General features: G+C 42.5%; 1 protein-coding gene across 1 annotated transcript in view; it reads right to left on the bottom strand.

Moving 5' to 3' along the window:
• LOC126185117 (ER degradation-enhancing alpha-mannosidase-like protein 1) overlaps positions 1–11,767 on the bottom strand; it is a 189,814-nt gene extending 178,047 nt beyond the window's left edge. Inside the window, exon 1 of the mRNA XM_049927935.1 lies at positions 10,933–11,767. Coding sequence (XP_049783892.1) covers positions 10,933–11,204 — 272 coding nt within the window. The 5' untranslated portion in view covers positions 11,205–11,767. The remainder of the gene's footprint in view (positions 1–10,932) is intronic.
• Positions 11,768–12,295: the final 528 nt, after the last annotated feature.

The following is a 12,295-nucleotide window of genomic DNA, read 5'->3' as shown; positions in this document are numbered from 1 at the left end:
TGGCAGCAGCGTCAGCGGCCTCGTTTCCTGTCAGACCTATGTGACCACGAACCCACATAAACATCACAGTGCCTCCATCAAGAGTGAGAAAGCGACAGCATTCCTGGATCGGTTCCACTAGGGGATGAATGGCATACAGTACGTAGAGGCTTTGAAGGGCACAGAGTTTCTGAACAGATGATGCAATTGAAAAGCCTGTGTTGTCAGATGTACTGCGTGGCCTGATACAGGGCGAAGCGCTCTGCTGTAATTTCTCAGCAGTGTTCTGGAAACAGATACCACAAAACGTCAGCACCAATGACTAAGGCACTCCTGATACCACGGTCAGTCCAAGAGCCATCAGTGTACACAAAGATACATCGCATAGGTCGATGCGAAGGTCGTGAAACTGAAGGCAATAGAGCGAGGCTAGAGTAGTGTCCTTACGAAGCAAATGAAGGCCGAGGTGAACATGGGCTGCCGCACAATGCCTAGGTGGTGAAGGGTTCACACCTACTGGCAAAGTTGCAGGTAGCGTTAAGTCAAGCTGCCGGAGCAAGAGCTGAACCCAAACTCCAGGAGGTCATAGAAGAGGGACACACCCCATGCTGGTGATCAAAAGAGTCATCGAAGAGGTGACATAGGATGGGCGGCCACGCGTAGCAGGCAAACAGCACGTGTATCTGCTGGAGGAGAAGGTCACGGCGGTAGGACAGCGGTCATTCGGCAGCTTCTGCATACGGACTCTCGCAGCTGGGCGAGTGTAAAAGGTGCCAGTGGCCAGAAGGATGCCACAATGGTGGATAGTATTGAGACAGTGTAAGAGGGACAGACATGCAGATACATACACGAAACACCCATAGTCTAGTTTCGACCAAAGGATCGGTACAAACGGAGGATGATGGCTTGATCCACTCCCCAGGCTGTACCACTGAGAACACGTAGAACACTGAGGGACAGCATACAGCGGACTGCCAGACAAGACATGTGGGAAGACCAAGAAAGTTTCCTACTGAGCATGAGCCTCAGGAATTTCATAGTTTCAACAAATGGAAGAGCAACAGGCCCAAAATGTAAAGACGGTGAAGAAACCATGGCTTTTGTCAGAGAGAGAGAGAGAGAGAGAGAGAGAGAGAGAGAGGGGCCATTGTTGGCACTCCACAAGCCAAGGCAATCAAGACATCGCTGAAGACACCGGTCAATGAGATAGGTCCAAGTAGAACTGCAATAGTTGGCAATTTCGTCAACGAAAAGGGAGCCGGAGATGCCAGACGTGAGACAGGCCATTATAGGATCAATGGCGATAGCCTAGAGGATGAGGCTCAGGATGGAAATGTGAGGCACACCGTTTTCCTGGATAAAGGTGTCAGACAAGGCAGAATCCACATGTACCTTGAAAACTTGGTCTTTTAAAGATTACTCAAGGAAAGGGGGCAGGTGGCCATGTAAGCTTCATGTGTACACTGTATGGAAGATACCAGTCCTCCAGCAGGTGTCTTAGGCTTTCTCCAAATTGTGAAACACAGTCACAGTCTGGAATTTTCGCATAAAACCATTCATGACATGACTGGACAAAGTGATGAGATGGTCAGCTGCAGAATAGCACGCTCGAAATACACACTGTGCAGTGGTTAGTAAATTAGCCACCATACCAACTGGGCATCAATCACGTTCCATCACCTTGCAAACACAGCTGGTGAGAGAAATGGGGCGGCAGATAGAAGGAGTGTTTGTTCTTACCAGGCTTAAGTATGGGTACAACAGTGGATTCATGCCAGCATCTGGGAAATGTGGCCTCTGCCCAGATGTGGTTGTACGTATGAAGCAGAAAGTGCTTGTCCACAAGAGAAAGGTGCCGCAACATCTGAATGTTAATAGCATTTGGCATTTTGGTGGAGGATCAGGATGAAGCGAGAGCAGGATCTAGCTCCCTCACAGTACAGGCGACATTGTAGCACTTGTGATTCTGAGAAGAAAAGGGTATTGCCCGAGCCGCCTCTGCTCGTTTCCGATGGAGGAAGGCCGGGTGATAGTGGGAGGAGCTCAAAATATCTGCAAAATGGCGGCCCAAGGTGTTTGAGATAGGAATAGGGTCCACTATGACATCATCTACCACTGTCAGGATGGAAACTGGGGACTGCCTCTTTGTTTCAGAAAGCCGTCGGAGGTTGGCCCACACAACAGAAGAGGGCATGGAATAGTTAAAAGAACTAGTGAATGAAATCCAGTTAGTTTTTTTTTTTGTTATCCCGAAATACACAACGACACTGTGTACACAACTGTTCATAATGAATGCAGTTTGCCATCGTTGGATAACAGTTAAAAATGTGGAGAGCATGTCTTTGTGCGCAAATTGCGTTGCAGCATGCCTTAGTCCTCCAAAGGATCGGAACACAGCATGGTAAAGAGGAAGTGTGAGGAATGGAACGTCTTGCTGCGGTAAGGATAACGTTTGTAAGATATTCCACCTGGTCATCACAACTGGGGAAATGTTGTTTGTCGAAAGTCGCCAGGGAGGAGTAAAGCCTCCAGTCGGCCTTAGTTAAGCTGCCATTTGGGTGTGCACATAGGTGGGGTAGGAATCGGCAAATGTCTAGTACACGGGAAGTGGTCGCTCGAGTACGTGTCATAGAGAACTGACCACTTGAGCTGATAGGCAAGCTCGACAGTGCAGAAGGATAGGTCCAAATGGAAATAAGTGTGCGTGGAGTCTGAAAGAATCGTGGGTGCCCCTGTGTTAAGGCAGAGGAGGTTAAGTTGATTGAGAAGGTCAGCCAAGAGGCCACCTCTTGGACAAGTTCTGTGTGAGCCCCAAAGGGGACTGTGTGCATTAAAGTCACTGAGCAGCAGAAAGGGATGAGGTAGTTACCTAATAAGCTGGAAGAAGTCTGCCCTGGTGACATTGAATGACAAAGGTATGTAAATGGTACAAAAAGAAAAGGTCAAGCGAGGAAGGAAAGGTGAACTGCGACAGCTTGAGTGCAGGTAGGCAGGAAGATGGGTTGACTATGAATGTCATCACATATGATTAACATGACTCCCCCACGAGATGGAATGCTGTCCTCGGGCAGAAGGTCAAAGCAGACCGGGAAGGAATGCGAGAGATCAAAGCGGTTGTGAGGAACAATTTTGTTTCCTGAAGGTAGTGAGCAAGTGGATGCTGTGATTCTAAGAGCAGCCTTAAAAACTCTGTTGAATCGAAAGCCACGAACATTCCACTGAAGGAGAGTCATAACGAGGAAAAAATGAAGGGGGTGTCACTGCAGCAGCTGCCGAGTGGAGCCTTCAAAGACTCGCTGTTTTATGGCACAGAAGCACAAGGATCCTGCCTTCTATTGGCCTGCAGAGTCCAGGGCAAAGAATCGATTGGTGGTGCGCACCAGCGACACAGAGGTCGGCTGGGCAAGGGTGTCATGCGATGACACCATAGAACACGATTTTCGAGTTGGTGAAGGAGAAGACAGTTTGCCTTTGTTTAGCTCCTTTGAGCCTTTTCGGCTGGCAGAGGAAGACTCAGATGTTGGTCGGCTCGAGGGACATAGGAAGTCTTCACGAGAGTATCCTTCTGTCCTTGCTGGCCTGCCCGTTGTGTAGCTGGCGACTTTGGCCCCTCAGGCGAAAGTCTGGTTGTGTGTGGCACAGCTGGAGGAGGAGATGGGGACCCTACCACAATGCTGAGTGATTTCACAACCGTGATGCTAAATTTGAGGTCACGTCTGTGGGGTCACGTCCTTCATGGAGCAAGATATAGCAAGAGCAGTACTGTAGGTGCCACATGGTAGAACACAGGGTTTCCAACTAGCCAACAACTTGCAAGTGACTGGGTAAGGTACTTTTTCCTTCACCCGGATCTCTTGGGCAGCCCGCTCATCAAGATACGTGGGACAATCGAGGGGAGGAAGCAGCACAGTTGCCATTGATGCAGCCGGAGGAAGAGGCAGACAATCACCCTCGTGAGCATCCCTGCCACATGTTACACATTTGGCTGCGTGTTGACAGGACTCTAGAGGGTGGGTGTAACTACGACACTGGTAACAGCGCATTGGGTTCAGAATATATGGTCTGACTACGATAATTTCATAACCTGCTTTGATCTCTGATGGAAGAACCACTCTATCAAAAGTGAGGAAGAAAGTATATGCGGGTACTAAGGAGGCATCTACTTTTTTCATCACTCGATAGACAGCAATGACACCCTGATCAGAGAGATACATTTGGATTTCTGCCTCTGTCAAACCATTGAGCAGCCCAGTGTAAATAACGCCACAGGAAGAATTCAGCGTTCGATGGGCCTCGACAGAAACAAGATAGCCATGGAGGAGTGAAGGTGCAACCAGTTGTTGAGCTTGAGAATAAGAAGTAGTCTCCAAAAGCCATTGCATAAAAGAGAGCAGGATTTCACATGGGCAGCAACAGCATCAACTGATTTCTGAATAATAAATGGATTTACCATAGTGAAGGACTAACCGTCTTCAGTACGTGGAACCAAAAGGCACCTTGGTGCAGCTGGGAGGGTCTTTGAATCATTAGCCTCATTCCGTTTATGTTTTGTAGTCGATGGCTGTGAAGATGATTGGCTCACTGCAAGAAAATCCCCCACAATTGCCTGCATCTCCGATGGTGCACTCCTTCCAACTGGGGAGGAGGGGGGGGGGGGGCTTCAGAAGGGGGTGCCGACCCACCTTAGGTGAGTGTTCACACCTAAGGTCACACCTGCTGAACACCTGACAGAGGGACCAATCATCAAATTTGGGAAGGTAGCAGCTCAAGCAATCACCCCTCCCTAGGCCTGGCCTGTAGCAGGGGTAAGTGCAAACCTTAATTGTCTACTCGGGGCTGCGAATTACGTGTTACCCAGTCACCTGTTACGCATTGGACACTTGGGCCGACCTTCAGGACCACACAGGGAGGAAGAAGAAAAAGAGGATCTTCAAATGCCGAAATGGAGGAAAAATAGGAGAAGGTGAACAAAGAAAGAAAAAAAGGAACGAAAAACAGTGGAAAGTATTCTGATATTGGCTACCAAAAATCCAGAATACATTTCCAAAAACAGCCCAGGCATGTTTCCCAAAGAAGGTAGACATGTAGCATGGAAGGTAAACTATGCTGCTAAGGCTGGAGCCCTGTGGTAGCCAAGCACGAACCCGCCAAAGAGTGGCGAGTCCCCTGGGAGAAAAATTAGTGATATGTTGCTTGACACAGTCACAGCAATTAATTATCTAGGTGAAAGGTTGCAAAGAAATGTGAAATAGAATTGGTATGTAAGGTCAATTTTAGAGACCACAAATAGTCTACTGATATATTAGGAGTATTCTAGCAAAACAACACAAGGATGACCCATACTTTGGTGCTGCTCATGTATCTGGGTCCACCAAGAACTTCAGGTTAGATGTTTTACCAATATGTTTGATCAACACAAGAGTATTATGGTACCACTCTATGAACTCATGTTTTTAAATTTGACACGAGAGCTCACTGTTCTCTTGGTTTAATGCACGTTTTTTTCATTATCTGATGGGTTCTTCAGTAATTTGCATTGTTGTCTACAGTGGAATTCTGAAACTGACCTGTGACTGTCTTTCAAATTATAATACATTTTCTGAGTGTTTGGCTTCTATACGATATAATAACCTTAATCATCCAAATATGCTGCTTATTAGTACAGTCCACTAATCTTTCAATGGGGAAGAACTACCACAGCAAATTATGTTTGGCAGAAATTTATTATAGTTTTCTTTCAGGATGTCTGCACTGCACCCTTGTTGCTAAGTGTGTAATCTGAGATGTCTTTCCAGACATCCTTCTATATTTCTGGAACAAATACCATGTCTTAACTACAGTAGTGTTTTAGCACAAAGTGTGGCTGCAGATAACAAAGAAACATGATTTTTAAAATTTTTTTTACACTGTTTCCCAAAAGCATCATGTGTGTGGGTACATCGTAACACGCAAATGTACAGTTATCCCATATTTCTTAAAATGGCAACCATGTGCAACATTCTTAGCTCATATCTACGGAAGGCATAGATATCGTAAGCCCAATGATAATTTTGAAAATCTGTCAACAAAAGTGCTAATAAGCTTGTCAGTTTTGGTTCTTGAGCTACTGCTGATTGAACTACCACAAAACACGATTTACTGTAGTTGTCCACCTTTGCACCTACATACACTGCCTGCCAGAAAAGTGAAGCATATACAAGGGGAGGGGGAACTAAATAAAACTTCACAGGATGAGATATGTGATCTTATTTCAGTGATTACAAAATGGAGTCAAATTAACAAAGAAGTTATAGCATGTGACTACAGTATGACGTTGCACTCCGCCTGGTCTGGATGCTTGCGCAGTTTCATTTGGGAAGGGTGTCAAAGCTATTGCATCCTCTCCTGAGGCAAGATGGCCCACAAATATTTTAACTGGACCTTGATATCCTGGATACCAGTACTGGGATGGAGCTGATGTCTGAGCTGGTCCCATGCATTTTCCATTGTGGGACTGATCTGATGATCTTGCTGCCTACAGGAATACTCCAACATCACAAAGTGAGGTCATACAGACACATCGTGTATGGATGATCATTGTCCTGTTGCAAAATGGCACCACGATACTTTCACAAGAGGTAAAACATGAGAACGCAAGATGTGCCGTCATCCTGTCAGAGTTCCACCAATCACTATCAGCAGTAACCTGAAGTCACATGTAATGGCCCCCTGCACCATGATGCCAGGAGTAATATTGCTGTGCATGTCCAAAACACTGGAAGAATGGGACCTCTCCCCCAGTCACCAGCATATTTGCTGACAGTGGTCTTCCAGGGTAGTGCAGAGGTGCAATTCATCACTTAACACAATGCAACACTATTCACCAGCTCTCAATGCTTCTTTGGCTACACATCACTGCAAAAATAGCCATTTTTGCTGTAGTGTTAATGGCACACTACGTGTTGGGTGGTAATTTCCAAGCCCAACTGCTGCTAATCTCTGAGCAATGGTGTAGGAAGAAACAGGATGTACATTACTTATTCTCAAGTGCAGAGACAGATGTGAAGGGGTATGAAGCACCTGGGCACAATACAGTCATTACCCTCTTATGGTGGTCTGATGTGGTCAACTGGAACCTTTAGGACAAGTATGCCTGCCTCCATCTTGCCATGCAATCCCACATTGGGCCAGTTACATTTGAATGGTCCACAAATCTGGATATTGCACAATCCGTCCAGCCTGCGACCATGAGACCCACAATGAGACCCCTTTCAACCTGTCAGAAGCTAATAACACTGTCTCACAAATATGCAGCGGCTCAGTGTCCTTCACAGCGATCACCGAACACCTGATGCTGTTCACGCCCCCTTGTATACCCTACCAGTACTGGTAACAACTCTAAATGTGAAGAATGTCAATGCATAGTGATGGCCTTTCTACTTTTCTCACAGAATTAAAAATTTTAATCTTTTGCATAGCCACCAACGGCGTGCACCCGTACTACATCACACTGACACATGGGCAGGTCTTCTGGATATGTCATCAAGTACCAGTACTTTTAGTTAATGAATTTGTCATTAATGGGAAGAAAATGGGCTGATGCTTTCCCCAAGGGGAAAAAAAAGAAAGAATGTAATAGCAAAATTAGAATTGCCAGAGGTCAGAACACTACCACTACCATTTATGTTGCCTGTAGCCAAATTGCTGCACCATTTTGCTATGTACGACACTCTTACTTCATTATTCAACATTTCCAACATCAATCATGTAAGTAAAACTCACATAACAGAAAATAATTTAGTCCCTGTTATTCACTGAAATTTAATTATGAAGGCTGCAAACACATTACCTAAGAAAATCTGGAAGGGAACTACACACTGGCAATGAAGTCACAGACACAGAACATACACTCAGAGCAATCCTAGAGCAAGATATCTGTGGTGGCCTTCACAATGGAATCCTTTTGGCATTTGCCTCAAGTTTTTTAGTAAATCTAAATAAGGATAGTAAGATATGGAGCCCAACCTATGTACAGCCCTGCTAGAAATGTAGTTAACAGTATCAATTGTCACTATCAATCTTGGGAGTTGAAATTTCTGACATGATTTTTGTACAATTTCAAATTTAAAGCAAGGTTAATGTTTCAACATTCCATTGATCATGTCATTAATGACCTAGCATTAGTTCACACTGGACAGAGCTTTGAAAGTAAATTTTCCATGACCTTGTTTGAGGACTTGCTGTAGAACACACAAAATCTCGTCTAGTGAAACCTATGAAAGTCAAATCAATGGTGAGGCAAAAATCCGAACCCAGTTCAGAATAAGTTTTCGTAATACAAACTGCAGGATAAATACAGAAAGTCTACATTGGAGTTATACAATGACAAAGTCTCTGACCAGTATTTGGTTCATATTATGTTTGAATATCAACATTTATATAACTTTTACCCAATGTAGAACAACAGTATCATGGTATTGAAGCCATACCCACAATCTGTTACCACAATCCTCACCTCGCATTCACATCTGTTGGCTTCACCAACTCCCAACCAAACTGTCACCTACCCAGCTAAGCTAGATCTTTGACTATGTTGCAGATCAGGTTGTCATCATACACAAGATTTCAGCAGGGGCCACTATCACATTCTAGCCTTAGCTCATTGCAATTTCAAAGCTGGCAGGAGGATGAATCAGTGCATTATGCAATTGCGTTTGTTGTTTACTCTCTTCGATTGGTATTGCCCTTCTCCTGGTTTAAGGGCATCAGATATGAAAAGGAATTACTTTAAAATTAAAGCCAGTCTGAGTGACCAATAAAAGCTGCTAGTGAAGGGAAATTTTTTCACATTTGGAAATTGAGTGAAGAGGATATACCACCGCCAAACTGTGTGTGCAAAAGCTTGAGAGTGGATCAGGCAGTTCAGCATTTCACATTTTGCCTACAAATTCTTCATACATCATAGGTTTATTTCTGACTTGACCAACTCAATCATGATATGTGGTAATTTTATATGCCTGACAGTTTAAACCAGAAACAAAACAGCCTTGCCACCTTGGATACACCTGTTCTCACTCTGTCACCAAAGTTAAGCACCATTGGACCCAATTTTTACTTTGGCAGATGACTACCCGAGAACATTGGCTGCTGTTCACTCAAGGATGCCCAAGTCACAGAAGTAGCATCCAGTTGAAAGGCTTATCAGGCTGTTGGGCTACAAATTTTTGTTATTGTTAATGAGAAACAAGGTAGTAATACATCTGAAGCAGCTATGCTGAAGCTCATCCACTGGGGAAAAAAATTATCACGTAAAGAAAACTTACGTTAATCTGACACACTGCACATCGTTATGAAATGTTGTATTCATGATTGATGGAACAAGTATTAATGTAATGTAAGGTAAGGTAAAGTGAAGGCAAAAAGCTATGTCAGGTGAAACAACCATGGATGAATAAAGTAGAGCAGTACATTATGGTTGCTATGTTGGAGTAGGTCTTCCCAAGTTTTCCAAAGAATGCAGCAGCAGCAGCAGTCAAAGGGACAAAAATGCATCAAGGCAACACCTGTCCACACTATACCCATAACCAGAGTATTTCTTACACTCTACTACAGAAGAAACTTTCTTATCCAAATCACAGCCCACATCTGGTGTTCATGTGATTTCAGTTTGCAAAAATGAAAAGCAACCAACCTCAAGTGAGAATTATATTGAAGGCCAGAAGAATGCGAGTTTGCAACTATTAAAAATTGCTGAATAACTTGCCTAAGGAAGGATACATATTTCTCATACCCCAGAATTCATCTGCCTAGTATAATTCCACTCTTTCACACATGATTTATAATTTCACAGTAACTTCCTCCAGAGTTGGCTTTACTACAAATAAGGGAATTCATATAAGCTGTAATAGGCCTAATGTATCTGATTACAAACTAATGTAAACTGTGTCAAAATTTTTTGTCAACCATTTGTGAGGATGTTCAGTGGTTCTGAAACTGTGGAAATAATTTCTTTTTGTTGCCCCAACAGACAGCTCACAATTTCTGAGCAACCAAGTTTTTATTCAATAAAAATCATTTATAACATGTGCAGTAAATGTATGATATTTATTTATTTATTTTATTTTATTTATCCATCCATTGACAATAAATATTGTATGGATGTTGTCAAGGGTACATGTAAGCCTTTTCAAGGAAATGGGACACAAACAATATATACATAAAAAGTACAAAACAAAATAATACAATGAAGTTAATAATAATACAATGAAATTAATATAGCCTATATACATCCCTGCTTGTTATTTTAAATGCATAGTCTGTTTTTCATAAGGCTTTAGTTTTGTCCTCCCTAAACGGCAAGTCCTTATATACACAACACTGCTTAAGTATATATTTACATCACACAACAGCTGTCCTTTAAGTATATAAATGTTATCCACTCTATTCACATGTCATTAAACAGTTTGACAAGAAATTATCTGGAAACTTACTTGTGACATTACACATGACCTCAGAGTCTGCATTTGCTCAATGGCCAGAAATAATTATATCTTAGCCTTATAGGGATTTAATACCTACAGTATGACATCAACTCCTGGATGTATACATACATGTGTTCTACAGGGAAAGTGCTTTTAACATATATGAAAAATGACACGCTTAGCTAGAGGAATCATGAGGGGGGGGGGGGGTGGAGACTAGGAGCTTAATATGATACTTTAAGAAAATCTGTTTTAACACTTAATAAGAAACCAATAAATGGGAACGAATTATTATGTCAACTACTATCAGAAAATTTATTTGCTGTGTGCAGGAGAAGTTGGTTTATCCAGCCAGTCAGTTCTCTACTTATGTTCAATGATAAACCATTTTCAATGCTCGTTTTGGCCTTTTGTATTCAGACTACACATCTAAATACTACGTTTTGGGTATAGGGAACATAGGGCTAAATTAAGCAATTTTTGTTGAACTTACGGATTGTCATAGTCTGGGCCCCTTCCAGTGCACATTATTGGATTAAGTTCGTCCATCGGAAAGGCATATTCCATGTAATTCTCGTATGCAAAGTAGAACATTTTCTTCGATTCTTCCAGCATTTGCAAGCGAAGTTTTTCTGGAAAAGCTCCATACTTAGATTCCAAGAAATCCAATGGCTTCTTAAATATATTGACATTTTCCGTGGTGGTACGAGATAAAATCAGAATAATGAGCGAAAAAAAATGAAAATTAAATAAGGCACGGAACATTGTATGGTGATAGCATAGTCCCGTCTACAGTTTTTATGAATCACACGGTTTCGTCTATAAGTCCTCGGGAGAAATTAATCACATTGAAGCAAATTTTTAAAGATGAAATTAAAACACCCGCACAGACGAAGATCAACCGCAATCACATTATTCACTAATTGCCCTACTCCGCGAGAATGTCACAAACTGAAACTTGACTGCTGATTACATAACTTCCACGCTGTCTGTTTCTATGATAATAAAACATACCACAGATAGAATTTAAAAAATGTAAGGCTGACGTGGTTCGTAATGTGCAGAAATACTATACCCTATCGACTTGGTAGTGTCCTATTACGATATACATAGTATTATCATTCACCGCGTCATTGGTTTTAAAACTGACTTATACTTCCTGAATTTCACAAAAATGTCTCATATCAACGTTTCTTTCTACTATTAACTCCTTAAAGAGTATTAACAGTAAGCTTCTGTTATACAAGAACATAAAAATATCCAACTATTAGGAAAGTATTATGCGCAATATACAAAAAATGGACTAGCTGATGTATAAACATTCATAATGCGACACATCTGTCACTAAAGAGAAAATATGAAATCCATGGGAGCAGTTCAAATCTCAGTATCGCTGGATTTTGCATCAAAGTGTATTCACACTACTGTTGTGAGAAATATGAATTTATTGCTAGCAAGGTTGTGCAAGCACAATTCATGTCTGTCATAGCTGTGACGGTACCTATGTGTGTCTTTACCCTATATTTCTTGGTTGGGACCACTCCTGTAAAGGATGCCATAATGAAACGCAGGGGGCGGTCAAAAATATACACACATTACATTTACATATTACCACGCCTAATACGATTTAGGAACCCGTTGGTATTCAAAACAACTTCCAGTCTTCTCGGAATGGATAAAAATAGGTCCCGCATGGATTTCAAGAATATCTTTACCATACTTCCTGCAAAATAGTTGCAAATCCAAGTTACGGTGATATACGTGGATTGCGATTACGCACCCTACTCTACACCACAAAGGCCCAATACTATTGATATCTGGTGTCTGTTGTGGCCAGGAGAGATATGGCAATTCAT

The sequence above is a fragment of the Schistocerca cancellata genome, chromosome 4 (assembly GCF_023864275.1).
Source record: "Schistocerca cancellata isolate TAMUIC-IGC-003103 chromosome 4, iqSchCanc2.1, whole genome shotgun sequence".
In the NCBI taxonomy this organism is placed as follows: Eukaryota; Metazoa; Arthropoda; class Insecta; order Orthoptera; family Acrididae; genus Schistocerca; species Schistocerca cancellata.
Note: the sequence above shows the minus strand (reverse complement) of the source record. Positions and strands in the feature narration are given on the sequence as shown.